The following is a 23,467-nucleotide window of genomic DNA, read 5'->3' as shown; positions in this document are numbered from 1 at the left end:
TAATATTAATTAAAAAAGACCTGAAGACCAATAATATAAATAAATAAATACATAATAAGAACCTTACATAAATTAAATTAATTCTGCTTTGTGCTCAGGTCTTGGTCATACTGAGTCTTTACTAGAATTGTGCAATGTGTGTGTATATGTGCAGTTTGCATGGTCAAGGCCTGCACAAAGGTAAAAGTGGCACCCTAGATAGACTGAGGATGGGACATAACACTTCTCTTTTTAAACTTCAGCCTGCATGCAGTGACTAAAATGTAAACTTCAGAAATTATGGTGCCCAAGGTTTGACCTTGTTTGGTCATGCTGTCCTTGTGTATTGTTCAGTTTGCATGCAGTGTGTGTGTTTTCAGTGAATAGTGAGCAGTGTGGAGTGCTTATGTGTTCCAGGTGATGTGAGGAATGATATCTACGTGACCCTGCTGGAAGGTGAGTTTGACAAAGGCAACAAGAGCACCCAGAAGAACGTGGAGGTCACCATGGTGGTCTGCAATGAGGAGGGAGACATTGTTCCGGTATGAAACTCTTATTTACTGATGCTGCTGCAGTTAATACTGATATCAGTCAGTCAGTTTCCAAAAAAAATGTTTTTTATGTCCTCATGTGTTGGAGTGTACTATAAGTAAACTATTTTTGATTTTTCCATTTAATTTTGTCATTTAAACTTTTTCATTTAAATATTTCTATGACATCACCCTTTTGATCTTACAATGAATTACAATTATGAGTCATCTAACTAAAGTACCTGTGAGGCTTGATTAACTTAATCTACACTTTGAGCTTACAGTGATAACAATTAGACAGAAATGCTAAATGGCAGTTTATTAAGCAGCAATTATTTGAACAGTTATATTAGGCCTATTACACAATTCAAATTTAACACTTAAACTGTTAGCAATTTTATCTGATATTAAATTATATCCTGTAGCCTATACTATACATAAAACAAGTAAAAAAAGGATCACCACCAATTTCATGGTCTTTAACATTGTTTACGTTATTATTTTGAACTGATTCCCCTCTTAGTTTTTTTACTGTGCACTATTTTAGAAATCTTCTAGTTTTTTTCATCACTTGTCCTCTATACGCATATCTATGACATGTGATCTATGACATTTGTTTCACAAATGAAGAGTTTTACTCCTTCATACAAACATGTGGCAGCTATATTTCTCAAATGGTGGTTTGAATAAAATCCTTCAAATCCAATTTGTTTATGAATATTTCCTGTACTAGGTCTCTACCACCTATTTATTTTACATAATTTAACATAAACAACTAAGGCTGTATGACAAAGTAATGGTATCCATAGAAAACTCCATTAATTACACAAATGCTAGATTTAAACCCAGCTTTTCAGTTTGTTTCACTTACCATACTTCAAATAAATTCACAGCCCATTGGTTTACCTACAGTCCTTAGTTTCTGGCTTCATTTGTAATCTTTCTAATGCCACTTTCATTTTCTAGATCTAATCATTGTTTCTGCTGTCTTCACTTAAAACAGATAATATTGTCTGTGTCAACAGGATTTCATGATAACAGCACACCAGTAATGATTTAAAACCAACCAAATGTCAATTACCATTACACCTGTATCAACTTACTAAACAGTTGAATTTCATCAATCGAGTATCAATTGGTGAGAAATGTTTAAAATTACATATACCACTGAAAGGTATGGCACTCACGGTTTCAGTATGTGATCCATCATCTGTTACCTGATAGTGTATAGACGTATACATGTTTGTGTGTGTGTGGCCACAAAGAATGGGGATGAATCATCTTAGGGGAGCACCTGACCCAAAGGACTCCACTGTTTGGCCTGTCTCCTGCAAAAGGGCAGGAAGCCAGCATGCCTTGTTTGTGTGGGTGTTTAGAAGTGAGTAGCAGGGAGAACTGAGAAACAAGGAACTGTTCTTTTGGCTTTGGATTTTGATTATTTGTTAGTGTCTGTCTTTTATTAGTATTTGTGTTGAGAGAAGGACCTGTTTAAAGTGGTGTTAGGCTCATTAGAAGTTGTGGTTTATTTAGATTTTTCTTTTGTTTCATCCTAACAATGTAATAAATTAAGTGCACATCAAATGCACATCCCTTTCACCATACCACCATGTATCACTAGACCCCACCTATTATATAGAGCATGGCACCATGGATATTCATAGACGTGTATATCAATAATCAATTTTTATTTGTGTAGTGCCCCTTCACAGGGTAGCCACAGAGCGCTTTACAGACTGGTAAACATACAATAAACATACAGCAAAATAAAAGAATACATAAATAATACAATAAAGTACAACACAACCTTTAAAGTACCTTTAAACAGTTTACATGATCTAAAATAAAGTAAATGAACATTACATTTATATTTTGTAAGTCACCCTGGACAAGGTCGTCTGCTGATAAATAAATAAATAAATTAGGCATGGTTGAGAGAAAAACTAAAAACTCCAATGAATGGCATATAGGAGAAAATAAATCTCTGGGGGTCCACAGCTTAGGGCCTAGGCCTAATGGTTGCCTCCCCTCCAAGGCAGTATGGTTGTTACAGCAGCAAGGAGATCAGAAAGTTCTTGATCAGTGCTACTGGCTGTGGTCTTCCCTCTGGTGGGGGCCTCTTGCTGGCCTTCGGGGGTGGGGGGGGTTGGACAATCAACAGCCTTCAGGTGGCGATGGCTTGTCAGACCTTGGGTGTGGATGCTCCATTAGCCCTCCGTTGTGGGGTACCTCTTGAGGACGATTGTGCCTCGTCAGGCTTACATGGTGGGAGATGAGGTGCCTCATTGGACCCTCACAGGGGGCTGTTGCTGGAAGACAAAAAGACAGTTGTGCTCAGGTACTGGTCGTGCAATGCAGGACATCTCCAAATACAATTGTGCATTGCATGTCCATGGCACACCGGCGGCACCATGGGCTAGAAAAACAGAGACTAAACAGATGAGTTTTCAGCCGTGATTTAAAGGCTAAGACAGAGGGGGCATCTCTTACAGAGGCTGGAAGATCATTCCACAGTTTCAGAGCCCTATAACTAAATGCTCTACCACCTGTGGTTTTCTTGTGTATTTTAGGGACCATTAAGTAACCGGCTTCCTGGGATCTCAATGGCCGACCTGGAGTGTATTCGATAAGGAAATCTTTTAAGTAGGGAGGTGCCAGTTTATTTAGTGCTTTAAATGCTAGTAAGAGAACTTTAAAATCTATCCTATAGCACACTGGGAGCCAGTGAAGAGAAGCTAATACTGGAGTGACGTGTTCATGTTATTTTGTTTTAGTTAGGATTGCAGCAACATTTTGGACTAACTGAAGTGCAGAAATAGCTGTTTGTGCCGCCTGACAGAATGGTATTACAGTAATCCAATCTAGATGTAACAAATGTGTGTATCAATTTCTCAGTGTCAAGTAATGAGAGGAATTGTGTAGTCTAGCAATGTTTCTAAGCTGGAGAAAGGAAGATCTCGACACATTCTGAATGTGTGATTCAAAGGATAGATTAAGGTCAGAGATGACACCCAGGTTTTGTGCCATCTCCTCAGGGGAGAAATTAAAATTATCATTATTCAATTTTGTCAGTGTATGATGAACAGTTGGATTTTGTCCCCTAAAATTAGGACTTATTTTTTGTCAGAATTAAGCACAAGACAATTACTTGTCATCCATGTTTTAATCCCGGACAGAGAGCAGATTAGTGTTTCTATGTCTATGGTATTGTTAGGATTTACTGACAAATATAATTGTGTGTTGTCTGCGTAACTGTGAAAGTTAATATTATGTCGTTGAATAGGCCTGAGACTTGAGTAGGCCTACTGGTGGCTACCTCAAGCCCACAACCCACCTGTTGTATGTAAAACCCTTTGGGGTTATATAGTGGTATTGTATAGCTGTATATGTAATATAAACAATATTACTATTAATTACAAAATAATGTTACTATTAATATGCTCATGTGCAACCAATTGTCTTCAGAATTCACACAATAAGTTGAATGGAATCTATCTGTGTGCAATAAAACTGGTCTTTCATGGGTTAAGGGAAGTGAGTCAGCATGTCAGATTTTGAAACTGTATTAAACCAGAGCCACAATAGGCCCTGTGTGCTGTAGCTAGGCAATCCCTCCTGCTGCCTGCTTTAATTTTCTCATCACACAGACACCCAGTCCCTTTAGCTCTTTACACAATCATGAGTAACCCATATATTTTGTGAAATCAAAAACTCCCCTTTACACTGCCTTAAAATTTTAAAAATATAAAGTGGTTGTAATGTAATGTAGTCTGTAATCCTATCAATTAAGTAATAGCTGATTTATTTAGGAGTGTAATAAAGTGCCTCTTTAATGAGTGCCTTTTATATGGGTGGTATAGCATATGAATCTCATTGTTCTATCATTCAGCTACCTGTATTGTATACAGACATAGATTCCACCATCTTCATAACAACACTGGAGATACCTAAGGACTGTATGATTAATAAATAGTCCTTTTTTGCTGGGTGGGGAAGGGGAGTGGATTTGCATCGCTGTACCAAATCTAAAACTTCAGTGATTAAATCATTCAAAAATCTTTCTGCTTTTTGTAGACAACTTCCATGCCTTCACAAATTGAGAGAAAAGGAATACAAGTTTAACATAAACCATACTGGTAGATAAAAAAAAATGCAAATGTAGGACAAGCATATAGTGAGGAGATAAAATATGAATTAACAGTTGGAAAAATACCAACATTATTAATAATTCAAAATACATTGTGTAACATTCATTTTGTCATGGGAAATTATATTTTCTTATAGATCATACATAGGTTCCTATATCTGTTCCATTATTAGTATAACTCTAGTTGTGTTCTGTAAGGAGCCAGTTCTCATTTTAACACCAAGGAGAGGTCAAAGGTCCTGGGTGAGGCCATTTTTGGATAAAGACCATATGACTTTCTATTTCTGTTGTATTGTCCACAATTCTTTAAGACAATATAAGACATTGTAAATATTTATTGATCTTTAGGGAGAGGTCATAGATGAAGATCATATCTTAAGTAAACTCACAATGTTCTTTGCAAATCTGAAGTCAGATTACAGCTTTGAGCCCTCCTTCATACTCCATATAGGAGTTCCTATCTGTTCTATATTGACCGCAGTGTCTGTCTCCTCTCTGTGAGGCCTTATAAACCACAAATTCCTAAAAAAATGTATATGACCCTAATAGACAGGTCAAAGACAAAGGTATTTTTAGACAGATCACATATAATTTTCTATACATGTTCTATAGGGAATGTGATTCTTTCTTCACTCTGTAAGGAGATTAATTGGGTACCAGAAATTTCACAGCATTTGTCAATTAAGTTCGCAAATTGTTATGGTGAAAATCCCAGATTCCAAAGGCACATTCAGAACTGAAACATGTTAACATCAAGTTTCAAATTAACATTGTAACATTTCAATTGCAACAAGTCACGATTAAAACTTTAAAATATTTTTAAATGTGTTGAACAATTACTGGAAAAAAATGTAATTTAAAATGCTGCACTGATGCAGTAATAAATATTAATAAATGTTAAACTTCAAAAAATGTTATTAACCCTCCAATCTTAAACATGAGCGACTTATGGTTACTCATGCAGATTTTACATTCTATTAAAATTAAAATGTATTTCTGTGGCATTTGTATGCCTCGATTTCTGCTGTTCAATTTTAAGTGAAAATGGGAATGGCATCCAGTGGCAGTGACGAGACATTTAAGATAGAGACTTGTTGTTGGTCATAAAATCAAATAGCTTCATAGAGGTGTAGGGGGGCAAATCAGTGTCTGCCTGTTTATTGAGGCTGTATAGTTTCTAGGTTTCTACTTTTGTTTCACTTGAGTCTCAAGGCTCCTTCAGACTCCCTGTTTCTAATTCATGCTGGAAGCTTTCTATCCCCTCCTTTCTACTTGGCTTAGACAAGGAAGCTAAATATGCTCTGCCTGGTGCATGTGTTGACCAGCTGTTTGTCAGTTATGGTAAACGTCACCAAGGTCAGCCTCTATCTAGGCAGTGGCTGTCTTCCTGGGTGGTCAAAGCCTTTAATAAGGCCTATATGATGGCCAGGTTGACCCACCATCTGGGGCTACTGGCCATTCAATGAGGGGCACTGCAACTTCTTGGGCCTTGATCCATGGAGTATCTATTCAGATTGTGTGCAGTGCCATTGTATGGGCATCCCTTCAAACTTTTCCTTGGTTCTACAACATGAATGTGGTGGACCAGCAGCTTCTTGGATCCTTCAGGCAGCGTCAAAGCCGAGGCAAGGGAAGCCCCATTGCCATTGGGATCTGTGACTCGGGCTTCCCAGGCAGCAGAGACTGTTTGGGAGGACAGAGTTTCTTGGTGATGTCTCTAATGATAGCTCTGGTAAACCTACCCATACTGCGTAACGGTTCATGGCACAATTGAAAGGGAATGTACGCCTGGTTCCCTGCGGTTTCATTAGCAATCTGGGTTTTTGTGTTCTACTCCAAGGACCCTGTTGAAAAGGGCCGATTGTGCCTCTCTGTGATATGATGGAGGAAACAGTCAAGATTTCAGAAGATTCAGCTGCTGATCAAACCAAGTCGTTGTACTCATACCAGTAATTTTAGGGAGCGTTATGTTCATAACCTACATTTTTGGGATTAGACATTTTGAAATATGACAGAATTAAACAGAAAATTACAGATACTTATACATTCTGTAACACAGAAACTTCTAACAACACATGAAGACTTACAAAACTATAAATTTGGAAATGTCAGTAGTTGTTTAATACTACAATATAACTACTCTTAATAGTGCTTTGTTACTGTAATACTCTTGCTGTACTGTTTATACTCTTGCTATTATTACACTGCTGTTAATTATGTAATTCATCTGTTAATGCTGCTATTGTATTGTGGATATTTCTGATGCTACTGTTGCTAAACTTCTGTTATACTGATAATATTTTGCTGTCAATAATGCTGTTATTCTGTTGGCTGTACACCCCCCCTGCCCTCCCACAGAATGCCCTGAGCCTGGGAGCTGGGGACCCTTGTGTCAGCGAGTACCATTCTGTGGTCTACTACCAGCAGAGGCACCAGCACTGGATGGAGACTGTGAAGGTGACAGTAGGGATTTTGCGAAATTGAGGAAAAAAACGTGATTATTGTATCACAAGTATTATTAAATATCACTGTAATTCATAATTGATTTATATTTGTAATTTTGTGAAAAAAAAATCCTGATATCGAAAAGTACATTTTGAATACAAATAAGTTCAAACTGCAGTGACTGCATTTTTTAAAAGATCTTCAATTACTATTCTGTTTACTTTGTACTGTTTACTGTACTCTTTCTGTGTTGAAACTTCAATCAAATACATTTCTAGTGCATTGATTTTTCAAGTGACTAATGCAGGGTTTAATTATAACCAAATTAATACTTGAGTAAGGCAGTGCACTACACCATAAAATGATGGAATGCAAAGAGAGAAACACCCCCCCTGAAAAAATCTTTAATTTAAATAAAATCACAATGGTCAGATTGTTCAAGAGGGAAAACTAATTTATGAAGCATGCCATGTTATTGTCCTTCGAAGACAATGATGAGTGCTGTATAATGAAACAACATTGGTAAGGATCAAATTAAGTATGATTACACTATGTAACACAATTTTTGTTCCTGGGTATTAAGTGTTATTTTCTAATTGCTTATACCTCAAAAGTATAAAAAATGGCTATTTTGTGACCAGGACAGTGATATTTTGAAATGTACTATTTCCAATGAGAAACCGGGTGAATTTGTGTCTTTTCATTCACATAAAGTAAAAAAAAAAAAAACATATGAATCCAAATTAACATGTATTTATACTAAAGTAATACAAAAATGACAACAAAAGATTTAGAAGTGAGTCGTTTTTCAAGATTTACAATTATACTGTAAATATACTGTAATCTTAAATCTCGAAAAACTATTTATATTTTTAGTTACAAACTATTTCTATTGTGCACTGTACTTCAGTATAAAATATTAGGTACTCTAACGTCACGGCAAACAAATTACACTTCAGGACTACAGCACACAAATGACAATGCTTGGTATAGCGCAGCAAATCACTTAATTTTACATTTAAAAAATATAATGATCATATAAAACCTATGTATCACAAGAAATATAAAACATTGAAATATTTAGTCCTGTCTATTATACATTTATTTTTTGAATTAATATAGAAATGTGTATTATGAAAGAAATGTTATACTGTACAGATGGCATTTTTATTCTCAAAACACTGTTACTTTAAAAATCAATCAAGCTTATAAACACTTTTAAAAATTAAAATGCCTAGCATGTTCTTTTTGAAATACAGAAAACACACATATTAGCAAATATTCAAAAGATAATACATTTTCCAAGCAGCACATCTACAAATTTGTCAGAAAAAATTCACAGCACAGAGAAACATGGTTACCTTCAAAAGCCATTTCTTCATATAAATTGCAAAGCCGTAGTATATTAGCTTTTTTACATTTGTGTTGCCCAGCTGAATTAAAGAAACATATTAATTTGTAATGTCACCTCCCCTCACATCATTAATATAGATTAGAAAAAGCAAAGACCCTAGTACTGATCCCTGTGGAACTCCACTAACAAGCTCACTCCAGTTAGAAACAACTCCTCTAATTGACACCCTCTGTTTCCTATACATCAACCAGTTCATAATCCATCTACTTACATTACCCTGAATGCCTACAGCTTCCAATTTGAGGATCAGTCTTTGGTGTGGAACCTTATCAAAAGCTTTTTGAAAATCTAAGTTTATCATATCATATGCTTTCACATGATCTACAGCTGCAGTTGCATGTTCAAAAAATTCCAATAAATTAGTAAGACATGATCTGCCTCATCTAAACCCATGTTGATAGGTTTAGACGATGCAGATCATGTCTTACTAATTTATAAGAGAAATTTCCTGTGATGGGGATGCAGAAATAATCATCCTTTAGATCCACAGTGGAAAACCAGTCATCCTGCTGGATGGCCTACAAGATGGTGCACTGGTTGAGCACCTTGATCAACTCAACACCTTGAGGTGGTGATTCAGGCATCTCAGATCCAAGATGTGGCAGAAGCCATCACCTTTCTTGGGAACTAAGAAGCAGGGGGAATAGAATACCTTAAGCGGTGATGGAGGGGGCACTTTGATTAGGAGTGCCAAGATCTTCATGCAAGGTGCTGCACCCTGCAATGGTTCCATCATTTGTGTCCACACCACACTCCTGAAAGTGGGGTGGCGGCCTTGGAACTGTAGGGAGTAGCCAATGGATATAATGTGGATCACCCAATTGGTCATTGTAAATTGTAACTGTATTCGTAGTCCCTGGACAAAAAATAAAAGTGTTTTTTTCTGGTGATAAGTATCGGTCTATTGTTGATTTCAATTGTAAAGATACATTTCAAGTATAACTGTCTGTTTCTGTGGCGACTTTCCTGTCATGTTGTTTATCAATGGATCGCTATTGATTACTTTATATTGCAGAACCTTCTATCTGTACCAATTAAGCAGTTCTTGCTGATCTTTAAATCACGAAAGTTGCTCCATATTTATGGGAACATGGATGAAAGTGTGAAGAAATTCACTAATGCTAATTCCGTTGTGATTGTTTATACAGGCACTGATACACAGTATTTGTGGTCATGCTTTGCAGGTCTCTATCCCGATTGAGGATGTGCAGAAAACTCACCTGCGCTTCACCTTCAAGCACCGCTCCTCCAGTGATTGTAAGTCTCCTTGGGTGGGGAATGTTGGTGGTGTGGGGGTGGCTGTTGGGTTGTGTGTGTGTATGTAAGAGTACTAGCCTGCGTGTATGAGTGTGAGAGAATTCTATGATGTGTGTTGAGTGTAAGAGAGAGTGCTTGCTGTGTATGGGTGTGAGAGAGTACTATGCTGTGTGGCTGTGTTTGTCTGTGATGCACTTTGTACAGTATGTATGTGTGAGTGCAGGATCCTGTGTGCTGACATTGTCCCCTCTCTCTCATTCTCTCCCTCTATCTCTCTCTCTCTCTCTCTCTCTCTCTCTCACACATTCTGTAGCAAAGGATAAAGGTGAGCGTGTGTTTGCCATGGCATTTGTGCATCTGCTCTGTCGGGACGGCACCACTCTAAAGGATGGCCAGCACCAGCTCATTCTGTACAAGGTCAGGCATCAGAGTGGCAGACTGAGGGACACTGTATTGTACTATATTGCACTATTATTTATTTGTATGCCTAATAGGGTGGCCAGATTTCCCAAGCACAATTGAAGGACACTAAGCCCTCCAATACGGGACATTGGTTATATGAGAATAACATTTACTGCTACAGTTTCTCTGTTAAATGACAAAAGATACCTATGTAGCCGGTGTGCCCAGGGAACCCTGCTTGGGATTCAAACTATGTACCACAGACGCCCCTCCAAGCACTCCACACTGCAGCAGCTCCACCCAGTAGAATGTTAAGCCTGCTACGCCAAAAGACCAGTAGCTATGAATCAAACATGTGCCTATAGCTCCACTTACACAGACTTTGCCCCCTGTGTTCCATTTGCTCACTGCTGATATGCCAGTGAGGCCCTGCCCAAGCATGCAGAGCACACCGTTGTAAGAGTATTTTTATCTATGTATGATTTCCAGCTAATCTGCATAACAGTTTAACTGAAATTCATAGGCCAGTTATTACCTCAATAATATTATTTTCAGAGGGAAGATGTAGTCAAGTCACAGGTGTGCAATAATAATTTATTTGTGAATTAATTTAAAACTAATATAATTTGATGATATTTCTAAAACAAATAATATTAAGCTTCTGTTGAGGTACAGAAAATAATGGAAAATACCCCTGTTCTCCTCTCCTCCTCACACAGAGCTGCTGTGGTCAGTCTGGTCAGCAGCATGCAGCCTGGTGTATCCTCTCACTCTTCCTCCTGTCTTTCGTTCCTTCTTCTCTTTCTAGTATCTCCCTTGTTCCTTTGTTCAGTTTCCAACTTTATAGTGTTCCTCTCAACCAATCATGTTGGAACACCTCTATACCATGAGCTCCATACATGTTGAAACCATGCTTTTCCATGGGCCCCTCTCCTCAGCCCATGCCTAAGGTCATGGAATTTGTAACATGTTTTATGCCTTGAACTGCACTGTATTTTTGCACTTTGTGTTGCGCTTATGCTTTGTAAATCGCAATGGATAAGGGTGTCTGCTATTAAATAAATAATAATAATAAATATAGCTGCAAGCAGCAAAGTAGGGGGCCAAGCACATGTGTAGGGATATGGCATATATAACATACTTTAGGGTTTAAGCAAGGTCTCATGCACCACAGTGTAGTAATGTAACCATAATACTAAATGGCCATGCTTCATAGTATGCCTTCAGAACTGCTACAATATGATAATGTTAGTACATGAATGTTGAAACGAATAAAGTTATAAGCACCCACATATATCTGTAGGGACATATCATGTTTAACATATTTTTCAGTTCTGGCCATGGCAGGACTCTAACCCAGGACTCCTCTGCCATAGTGGAGTGGCCTTAGCATCTGTGCCATACTCAACTTAGTCTGTGTGTCATCAAACTATCCTATGCCTGTCAGAAGGGAGTAATGAGATCATATCTTCATCGCTTGTAATATGAGTTACCATTTATAATGAGTGTGATAATGAGTTATTCATATATATTACACAGATATTTTTTGTACCCTGCAATATACTACATTAACTAAAGTATTTTTTATTCTTACAATTAATACATAGACAACATAACATTGTTAACTATTTAAATATTCGTAAAGATTACTGGCTATTGGTTAAATTTGTATTGGTAGTACAGCGTATAACATGTATCGCTTCATTAATGTACTCTATCATAAATCCAAGCCTTAATATCAAGCTCCCTAGTGGTGCAGTGGGTAAAGGCATGACATACAAGACTAAGAGATGTTCTTGCATGTGTCTGAGTTCCTACAATCTCCCTACAAGCTGGCATGATGGTTGAGTTTCAGAGTATGTGGTCTGTACTGGAAGTCCCTGCAAGTGGTGGCATTGACTGTGATTGATAGATGTGCTCAAGAGCAGCTATATATTCAGTGTGGTATGTAATTGAAGTAGATAAAGTTTGTGAAAGTACAGACAAACTTAGTTTTATACATCTTTTTATGAATTTACATTTACAAATCTGATTATAAGTCATAACATGAAAGTTTCACATCTGTCCCATTAGCAGTTTTGGAAGGAGAAGAGGCTTGAATATTGTCTCATAATTGTCACTTAATCCAATATTGGCACCACACCATATGACATATAACCTCCAGATTTCTTGTGGGACAACCTGCTATAGGTATCAACCAACACACCAATTTTGGTGAGTTTCTGTTATGATGTTTGAATTTCATTGTCCTTTGAAATTTATGGACAAAAAATTTGGTCATAGCAGACATGTTATTTAATGAGTCCACTTGCTTTTAAGAAATCTGATAGAGGACCAAGCCAAGGTCATGTGTGCAAAATTTCACTTCAGTCCGCATAACGGTTAAGAGATGCAGGCTCCCATGGAGAGAATCTTCCATGGTAGAGAAATATGCTATACCCTATAATATCTTACACCATGTACTGTGCACCCCAGGGCAACAGAAAATGAGAACGAGGCAACAACTTAAAAAATTGCCTAAAATGGGGCATAATAGTACAGACATGTTCTGATTTAACACTCAGCCTGCAGACAAAGATGTTTATAACCAACAAACAATGTCCTGGAGCCTGTCTGCTGCGATATACAAGTGACCCACTGTCAACTTTGCACCCAGGATGTCTGAAATCTCAGCATGATTTGCAGTGGCTCTTGTCCAAAACTCGACTCACAACCTAGACATCTGAGCACTGCATTGTCCATTGTGCTGTCTCAGAAAAGACTAAACATACTTCCTTGTTCTCAAGAAAGAAGGATCTATGACTTCTTCACCTCTGCCTCAAGTCTTCTGGTTCAGGATGCTTAAACAACACCATTATCAGCACCTCTTCTCCCATGGAATAGTGCACAAATGCTGCATCTTTGCCTTTCTCTCAGATAGACAACTGGGGCCAGTCGTTTTAAAAACAAATACAACATTGAATTTACAGTGTTCACTACGGCAGGGTTGATGCCAATCTCGTTTTCTGTTATTTCATCACAGACTTTATTTTTGTTTGCATTGTTTTGCAAAACCCCCAATTTCCCCCAAATGATCTGTTTTCTTATGATTAGTTACTCAAGTATCGAAAATTTTTACTTTACAAGCCCACTTTTTAAAAATTCTTCACAAAAATTATATGACCAGACTTTGTTGTGTATCAACAAGTAAGCCAGGGCTAATGTCGCACCTGCAAGGTTTGGTTTCGTGTAACAGTCTTATCACGAGGTCTTACGTAAGTCCAATTTCACAGTACTTAGACTAAGGTAAGACTTAAGGTAAGAACTTTTTAGTGCAACTGGCATGCGGTTTGTGTGTGCTCAGTCCATAGGCAAATGCAAACTGGTTATTGACCACATAGAGTAAACTGGCTTCCCGGTCACCTGGGAGAACAAAGAACATTTTCTAGGACTGCAGCTGGACTCCAAGTCCATGCATGAATCACTCATTGTGGCCAGACTTGCCTTGATCAGGCAATAGGCCTGGGTCAACTCCTTCGTGGTCCATCTGTGAATGCACAACTGTCTTCATGTCTCCACCGCCTAGCAGAACAATTTCTGCTATGGGTACAATAACACCTAGTCGCTTTCAGAGCGATCCACCTGCTAGATTGGACAAACCTAGTAACAGATCTCCTCTCCAGTCCCATTGGATTGGTGTCTTCACCCTCAAGTGGTGCAGGCCACCTTGGATCACTTGGACAAGCAATTCTGTGCACTGTGTTTCTCACTGCTCAATGGATACAGTCCTCTAGGAGTCAAACGCTTTAGAAGCAACATGTAAGTTCAGTGGGGTGTGGTGATGCAGGAAATGGGGCTTGCTTCTACATTACCTCATGAAGGGACTATTGGCTTCTTTGACATAAAACACTCCCTTTCACATGGTGTATTTCCCATACTGATGATTGTTTTCTATTTCTGAGAACCAGGGTTGCACAACCTAAAGTTAAAATATGTTCTCTCCTTCAGATTAGTTATTAGTGTTACTATTTGCTACTACAAAACCAGCCTGTTTCAGGGGTCAACAGTCTCTGTGTCCATAGCTTTCTTTGTGTTCATTTCAGGGATTTTAATGTAAGAAGACTCTATCAGGACTTTGATGTTAGCAGCAGTTTATAACTGTAGAGGTATCAAAATCTTTCTTGAGTTAATTGAGGTCCTTGTGTCTCTGGGGCTGTTGACGGAAGGAAAATAATGTGGAAGAAGGGGAGGATTCAAAGCCTTTTCCTGGAGCTCATGAATAAATCTCTCTATATTTTTGTATTTATCAGCAAATGTATCAGCTCCATTCTTAGAGTAAAAGGTAATCTGTACACTAAGTGATGTTTAGAGTCCATCACTTTAAACTAGGGACCAGGGGGGGCAGGGAGCTCTGACAATGGGAGATGTTCCTCTAAGGAAAGAAAACCAAGGGAAACTGCTATTAGGAAAGTCCTGAAATGTTTGTACCTCAATACCAGGAGTATAAGGAACAAGATTTTAGACCTAGAAGCCACAGTGCTGGCGGGTGACTATGATGTTATAGGAGTGACGGAAACATGGCTTACAGAAAATGGTGGGGATGAATACAAGTTGAAAGGATACCCACAGTTTATGAGAGACAGGCAAAATCAAAGAGGTGGTGGAGTTGCATTATATGTCAGAAATGACATTGAGGCAGAAGAACTCAAATTAGATCCTAGTAACAAAACAGAATCAAGAGAAAGAAAATGCTGAATAGCGCATACAAAAGGGATAGAGATTAAACTAAATACAAAGAATATGTTGAACTGCAAAGAGATCTTAAGAAAGGGATCAGGAAAGCAAAGAGGGAAATAGAAATAAACATAGCTCTTGGAGCTAAAACTAATGCAAAGAGTTTTTTTCAATACTACAACAGCAAGAGGTCATGAAATTAATAAAGGAGGAAGTGAAACAGCTATAGGGCAAAAATGGAACAACTTGGAAAAAGAACAAGAAGTGGCACATGTTCAAAATGAGTATTTCACCAAGGTTTTTACAAAAGAAAAAACTAATAACATGCCACAGGTTAACAATCAGTCCAGTCAAACCCTAAGAGAGATCAGGATAAATGAGGAGGAGGTACTAAAGGGACTAGCATAATTAAAAACAAACAAATCACCTGTGCCAGATGCTATATTTCCAACAGTACTTAAAAAAAGTAGGGAAATTATTTATAGGCCGCTAACTCAAATATCCCAAAAGACACTTAGAACAGGGGATGTGCCAACTGACAGCAAATGTCATACCAATCCACAAGAAAGTGGACAAAACTGAGTCAGGTAATTACAGACCAATCAGTCTCACCTGGATCACCTGTAAAATGTTGGAAAAAATGATTAGACAGAAAATAGAGGAGCATCTTAATGAAAACCATATTCTTGGAGATAGTCAACATGGGTTTAGATGAGGCAGATCATGTCTTACTAATTTATTGGAATTGTTTGAACATGCAACTGCAGCTGTAGATCATGTGAAAGCATATTATATGATATACTTAGATTTCCAAAAAGCTTTTGATAAGGTTCCACACCAAAGACTGATCCTCAAATTGGAAGCTGTAGGCATTCAGAGTAATGTAAGTAGATGGATTATGAACTGGTTGATGTATAGGAAACAGAGGGTGTCGATTAGAGGAGCTGCTTCTAACTGGAGTGAGGTTGTTAGTGGAGTTCCACAGGAATCAGTATTAGGGCCTTTGCTGTTTCTAATCTATATTAATGATGTGGACTCTGGGATAGTTAGCAAACTTGTCAAATTTGCAGATGATACTAAAATAGGTGGCTCAGCAGATACAATCTCGGCAGCACAGTCTATTCAAAGGGACTTAGATATTATTCAGTTGTAGGCCGACACCTGGCAGATGAAATTCAATGTGGGCAAGTGCAAGGTATTACATGCAGGTAACAAAAATGTCCACTATAATTACTCTATGGGAGGAATAGAACTAGATGAAGTAACACATGAGAAAGACCTAGGAGTCTACGTGGACTCCTCACTTTCTCCATCCAAACAATGTGGGGAAGCAAAAACAAAGTGTAGTGGTTTCATTAAATCCCAGGAAACACTGATGAAGAAGTAAAAAGTTTATTATACAAAACATAAATACGTTAACCCAGAGCTCTTCTCTCACATGAAGTGAGGAAAAGAACTAGAGATGTGAGCTGGGAGAAGTCCCTTTGTATCTTTAATAGGCAATAGGTTACAGCAAATCCAGCTGTATGAGTTCAATTTACCCCTTGCATACTGATAGTTGTTGATCAGGTATTCAAAAGACAATAGCTGTAGGCCTATATATTCAAGAAACAGTGAGCCTTAAGGCAGAGGCAGAGTGACTTGGAGACAATTGTTTTGTATACAATCCAAGAAACAATAAACCTTGAGGGCAGGGTGAAATTACTTTGGTAGATTTCTGTAGCATTCTTGCATGAAAACTAATGGAACAATTAATAATATAGAAATAATATACAGAACACACACAACCAAGGACATAAATGGAAATTGGGCTTCAAAGCATTCAAGACAGAAAGCAGGAGACACTTCTTCACACAGAGAGTTGTGACAATCTGGAACAAACTCCCCTGCGACGTGGTTGAAGCTGAAAATTTGGGAACATTAAAAAATAGACTGGATAGGATCCTTGGATCACTTAGTTATTAATGGACACCAAACGAGCACGATGGGTCAAATGGCCTCCTCTCGTTTGTAAACTTTACTTTACTAGTCATAGGTCCCTTGGTCCGTCTAGCTCTTTTCATTGCTTGCTATGCAATTTAGGCTCATCTTGAAACTTGTTTAGGCTTGTTTCTTGAAGGCTTATCAGATGTCTTCTTCAGGATCCATGCTGGATGTCTTTCCCTTGGCTGTCACAAGTAGCACTTATGTACAGGTAATGCAGCTGAATTGAGAATACAGAGGAATTGTCCAAGGGGTTCATTCATCTTCAGTAACAGCTTCATCCAGTACAGGGTCATGGTGAACCAAAGCCTATTCTGGTGGACGCAGTGCGCAAGGCATGGTCCACACACATGATCCACACCATAGGCGCAGTTTTATTTTTCCCGGAGGGGCCCCAGAATTATGGACATTTTATAAATAGCTTGGCTCCATTGTCAACTTTACATGTAGCTTAATATCACATCCCTCTGTAAAGTCACATTTTCATTCACAATAAAATACACAAAACTAGAATAACTTCCAAATTGTACAATTGTAAAAGAGTACACAAATGGCAAACAACCTTCATCACATTTCCTCTCAGTTACTTTGCATTATTTGAGTGGAAGTGGAGTCCTTTTATAGTCTGCTGGGGTTTGTATACAGCAGCTTTTCCTGACTTCCGCCTTGCAGCTTGTCATGGTTGGGCAGCCACTGTGTTCAGTTTCCGGCTGCGTACCCCGCAGGCTGTCAGTGTGCACATTTCCGTGCAGCAGCTGAAAAAGGGGTATCCATTGGGTCCTTACATACCTCCTGTTCTGCACCATGCACTGCACAGCGTCACACTCCCCCTTCTCAGCTCCATGCCTGGGCACGGGGCTATGGATGTCCAGAGGGCATTGCAGCAGGAAAGTGCATCAGCGTTGCTGTGCTGAGCAAAATTAAATTGCTTCAAACTCAAAAACCAGCAGGTGACAATGGCATTGGTGTCCTTATTACGTGACAACCATGTGAGAGGGGTGTGGTCTGTGACCAATGTGAATTATCACCCTAACAGATTTCAGAGAGTCCAGTGATCATTTAATTGTCTGGCACTCTTAGAATACTTTACCTCCCAGGGCAATAGCTCAGATACATGCTGGGGTGCTCTTTGCCTTGGCTTTCTTGCGAGAGGATAGCTCCCAGTCCCATCTCGGACACATCTGTCTGTATGATCAGAGGTCTGCGGAAGTCGGGGTTTACCAGGACAGGTCGCTGGCAGAAGGCTTCCTTTAATGCAAGGAAGGCGGTATCGGCATCCTCTGTCCACTATACCGTGGATGGTTGCTTATTGCTTATTACTGCCGTGGTGAAGTTGGCGATGAACCAGGGGTAATAACTGGTCAGACCTAAAAAGGCTCAAAATTGTTTATTATTGATGGGGAGAATCGCCTCCACCTTCATGGCTTTATTAGGCCTCTGCCAGTGGTAAATCCGAGGCATTCGGATTCTGTGAGTCCCAATTTGCATTTCTTCGGGTTGGCTGTGAGGCCGGTTTCTCGTAATGCATCGAAAACTGCTTGTACCCTCTGTAGGTGCAACCCAAGACTTTTTTTTTGTCTTGTCGAGGGGAAGACGCACAATGAGGCTCTCTTGGGCAATCAATTTCTTCAACAGGTTGATATGATACAGTGAGGGAAAAAAGTATTTGATCCCCTGCTGATTTTGTACGTTTGCCCACTGACAAATAAATGATCAGTCTATAATTTTAATGGTAGGTGTATTTTAACAGTGAGAGACAGAATAACAACAAAAAAATCCAGAAAAACGCATTTCAAAAAAGTTATAAATTGATTTGCATGTTAATGAGTGAAATAAGTATTTGACCCCTTCGACTTAGTACTTGGTGGCAAAACCCTTGTTGGCAATCACAGAGGTCAAACGTTTCTTGTAGTTGGCCACCAGGTTTGCACACATCTCAGGAGGGATTTTGTCCCACTCCTCTTTGCAGATCCTCTCCAAGTCATTAAGGTTTCGAGGCTGACGTTTGGCAACTCGAACCTTCAGCTCCCTCCACAGATTTTCTATGGGATTAAGGTCTGGAGACTGGCTAGGCCACTCCAGGAACTTAATGTGCTTCTTCTTGAGCTACTCCTTTGTTGCCTTGGCTGTGTGTTTTGGGTCATTGTCATGCTGGAATACACATCCACGACCCATTTTCAATGCCCTGGATGAGGGAAGGAGGTTCTCACCCAAGATTTGACGGTACATGGCCCCGTCCATCGTCCCTTTGATGCGGTGCAGTTGTCCTGTCCCCTTAGCAGAAAAACACCCCCAAAGCATAATGTTTCCACCTCCGTGTTTGATGGTGGGGATGGTGTTCTTAGGGTCATAGGCAGCATTCCTCCTCCTCCAAACATGGCGAGTTGAGTTGATGCCAAAGAGCTCAATTTTGGTCTCATCTGACCACAACACTTTCACCCAGTTCTCCTCTGAATCATTCAGATGTTCATTGGAAAACTTCAGATGGGCCTGTACATGTGCTTTCTTGAGCAGGGGGACCTTGCGGGCGCTGCAGGATTTCAGTCCTTCACGGCGTAGTGTGTTACCAATTGTTTTCTTGGTGACTATGGTCCCAGCTACCATGAGATCCTCCCGTGTAGTTCTGGGCTGATTCCTCACCGTTCTCATGATCATTGAAACTCCAAGAGGTGAGATCTTGCATGGAGCCCCAGACCGAGGGAGACTGACAGTTATTTTGTGTTTCTTCCATTTGCGAATAATCGCACTAACTGTTGTCACCTTCTCACCAAGCTGCTTGGCGATGGTCTTGTAGCCCATTCCAGCCTTGTGTAGGTCTACAATCTTGTCCCTGACATCCTTGGACAGCTCTTTGGTCTTGGCCATGGTGGAGAGTTTGGAATCTGATTGATTGATTGCTTCTGTGGACAGGTGTCTTTTATACAGGTAATGAGCTGAGATTAGGAGCACTCCCTTTAAGAGAGTGCTCCTTATCTCAGCTCGTTACCTGTATAAAAGACACCTGGGAGCCAGAAATCTTGCTGATTGATAGGGGATCAAATACTTATTTCCCTCATTAACATGCAAATCAATTTATAACTTTTTTGAAATGCGTTTTTCTGGATTTTTTTGTTGTTATTCTGTCTCTCACTTTTAAAATACACCTACCATTAAAATTATAGACTGATCATTTATTTGTCAGTGGGCAAACGTACAAAATCAGCAGGGGATCAAATACTTTTTTCCCTCACTGTATATCTGCGCTGGTTTTCTCCTGTCTGGCTGTGCCACCTTGTAATTGCCGTTGCTCACTTTCTTGAGGATTTAATAGGGACCTCTCCAGCTAACGAGGAACTTATTCTTGGTCATGGGTAAGAGAATGAGGACTTTGTCGCCAGGTTTAAAGACACAGGGTTGGGCACTGCGATTATAGGTGTGCTTTTGTGCCTGTTGCACTTGCTGCATGTGTGTCCGAATCATAGCCATTATGCATTCCATTTGCTCCCCCATGTCACTTACATGCTCGATTAGAGACAGATGAGGACAAGGCTGCTTTTCCTAGGTTTATTTGACAATGTCCAGTAATTCTCAGGGTCTTCGGCTGTAAATTCGTTAAAATTGGGAGAAACTGGTAGGATCTTGTGGTACCTCTCGAATAGCAAAAAGTAAATAGGGAAGTAGTTGGTCCCAGTTCCTTCCACCCAATCCATCGGTCTGAGGGTGATATATGGATGTGTGTATTTGCTGTACTTGTAGCAGGCGGCAAAGGTCTTTCATAATGGTAGACATAAACGGAGTGCCTTGGTCCATCAGGATCTCCTTTTCGATGCTGACTTGGGGGAAAAACACATAAAAAGCTCCTTAGCGATGCCTTTGGATGCCATGGTTCGCAGTGGTATGGCTTCCAGGTAGCAGGTGGCATAATCAACAATGACGAGGATGTATTGATATCCCCTCATCAATTTCACCAGAGGTCCGATTATATCCATTTTGATGCAGTCGAAAGGTGTATCGATGATGGGTAATTGTACGAGGAATGCTGAGGTGGTTGTGTGCCAGTTGCATCACAGTGTTTGGGGAATTAACAGGCATTTACAACTCCTGTTGTTTGCTCACATGGTACAATAGTCAGTTTTGTATTGTGAAGTGGGGGTAGGTGGGGGGGGGGGGGTTGAGGCAACACTTTGTCTGGCCTGTTTGCAGATTAGGGTCTTGCAGTTGCACCGTGCTGAAGCATCCAGTGAGTGGTGGTAGATGTGGCTGTCATGACAGGGGGAACTTCTCTCTCGGGGGTGGGGTCTTCTCCTTCATTGTCTGTGTCAGGCATGTTAGAGGGTGGTTCTTCCCTGCTTTGCCGGAAGGGAAGGGAGGGGTGAGTTTCGACTTCTCACGCGTCTGTTTATATTGCAGATTTTCTTTTCCTTACCCGATGTAGAGGCTTCGGGCAGGTGTGAGGAGGATTGTTTCAGCTCCTAGAGCTTTTCCTAGGATGACAAGCACAGGCAGTTTATCCAGGACAGCGAGCAAGGAGACCATAGTGGTAGGATAATGGTACTGCGCTTCCTGAATCCAACAGGCCGTTCACCTGTGTGCCTTCAACAGTGACCGCAACCTCCATGGGTTGCTCTCTTTCATGTTCACCAAAGGAGGTAAAAAGGTGACAATCTCTGCTTCTCCCGGACCCGCTACACAATTCGGTGGGCATCGGCTCATCTATCACATGACACTGTTTGATCTCTCTGCAGTGGCGGCAGCGGCTCCTCTCCGGGCGACTCTGGGAACTGGTTTGTCTGCTCTCCCACTACGGAGCAGCTCGGTAGTCACCTGGTGTTGCTTGACCAATTCCAACATAAGAACATAAGAAATTTCACGAATGAGAGGACGCCATTCGACCCATCGTGCTTGTTTGCTGCCCATTAGTAACTCAGTGATCCAGGGAACCTATCCAGTCTATTTTTAAATGTTCCCAAATTTTCAGCTTCAACCACATTGCTGGGGAGTTTGTTCCAGATTGTAACAACTCTCTGTGTGAACAACTGTTTTCCGTCTTGAATGCCTTGAAGCCCAATTTCCATTTGTGTCCCTGGGTGCGTGTGTCCCTGCTGATCTGGAAAAGCTCCTCTGGTTTGATGTGGTCAATGCATTTCATGATTTTGAAGACTTGAATCAAGTCCCCACGTAGTCTCCTCTGTTCCAGGGTGAAAAGGTTCAGTTCCCTCAATCCCTCAGTAGGACATTCCCTTCAAACCTGGAATAAGTCTGGTTGCTCTCCTCTGAACTGCCTCTAGAGCAGCGATAGATTTCTTTAAGTGTGGTGCCCAGAACTGTACACAGTTTCCAGATGAGCTAGTGATGAGCTAGACTAGTGCAAATTCTACACTTTTGACAATATACCCTAACTATACAGGCTTAATGTTACTTCCCTTGTTTTAAACAAGGTGAACAGTGTAGGAATTATACCCATTTTTATATGTGGTCCCCTCAGTTTGTAGGGGCTCAAAAGTATTTGGACAAACTAACATAATAATGAATTAAATTGTGAGTTTCATTACTTGGTTGCAAATGCTTTGCAGTCAATGACTGCCTGAAGTCTGGAACCCATACAAAATTTGTGTTTCTTCCCTGTTGATGCTCTGCCAGGCCTGTACTGCAGCTGTCTTTAGTTCCTGCTTGTTCTTGGGGTGTTTTGCCTTCAGGTTTGCCTTAGAAATCAAAACAAACCAATCTGAAAGATAGCAAAAACATTAGGTGTGGCCAAATCAACTATTTGGTACATTCTTAAAAAGAAAGAATCCACTGGTGAGCTCAGGAACACCTAAAGGCCCGGAAGACCATGGAAAACAACTGTGGTGGATGAACTGTACAGTTCTGGAACAACATCCTATGGACAGACGAGATCAACTTGTACCAGAATGATGGGAAGGGAAGAAGTATGGAGAAGGGAAGGAACTGCTCATGATCCAAAGCATACCACCTCATCTGTGAAGCATGTTATGGCATGGGCATGTATGGCTGCCAAGGGAACTGATTCCCTTGTATTTATTGATGATGTGACTGCTGACAAAAGCAGCAGGATGAATTCTGAAGTGTTTATAGCTATATTATCTGTTCAGATTCAGCCAAATTTTTCAAAACTCATTGGATGGCACTTCACAGTGCAGATGCACAATGACCTGAAGCATACTGCGAAAGCATCCCAAGACTTTTTAAGGTGAAGAAGTGGAATGTTCTGCAATGGCCAAGTCAATCACCTGACCTGAATCCAATTGAGTATGCATTTCACTTGCTGAAGGCAAAACTGAAGGCAAAATGCCCCAAGAACAAGCAGGAACTAAAGACAGCTACAGTACAGGCCTGGCAAAGCATCACCAGGGAAGAAACACAGCATCTGGTGATGTCTATGGGTTCCACACTTAAGTCGGTCATTGACTGCAAAGGATTTGCAACCAAGTATTGAAACTCACAATTTAATTCATGATTATGTTAGTTTGTCCAATTACTTTTGAGCCCTAAAATTTGGGGACCACATATAAAAATGGGTGTAATTCCTACACCGTTCACCCAATTTGGATGTAAAGATGAAAGTCTGCACTTAAAGCACATCTTGATTGTTTCCTTTCA

At 40.0% G+C, this 23,467-nt stretch overlaps 1 protein-coding gene across 2 annotated transcripts in view; it reads left to right on the top strand.

Annotated features, from left to right (window-relative positions):
- LOC136755306 (dedicator of cytokinesis protein 2) overlaps positions 1-23,467 on the top strand; it is a 435,882-nt gene that overhangs the window by 103,989 nt on the left and 308,426 nt on the right. For both annotated transcript variants that reach the window (XM_066711776.1, XM_066711775.1), the window contains exons 14-17: positions 397-521; positions 7,012-7,110; positions 9,697-9,769; positions 10,083-10,186. In XM_066711776.1, the coding sequence (XP_066567873.1) occupies positions 397-521; positions 7,012-7,110; positions 9,697-9,769; positions 10,083-10,186 (401 nt within the window). The remainder of the gene's footprint in view (positions 1-396; positions 522-7,011; positions 7,111-9,696; positions 9,770-10,082; positions 10,187-23,467) is intronic.

Source organism: Amia ocellicauda, chromosome 8 (assembly GCF_036373705.1).
Source record: "Amia ocellicauda isolate fAmiCal2 chromosome 8, fAmiCal2.hap1, whole genome shotgun sequence".
NCBI lineage: Eukaryota > Metazoa > Chordata > Actinopteri > Amiiformes > Amiidae > Amia > Amia ocellicauda.
Note: the sequence above shows the minus strand (reverse complement) of the source record. Positions and strands in the feature narration are given on the sequence as shown.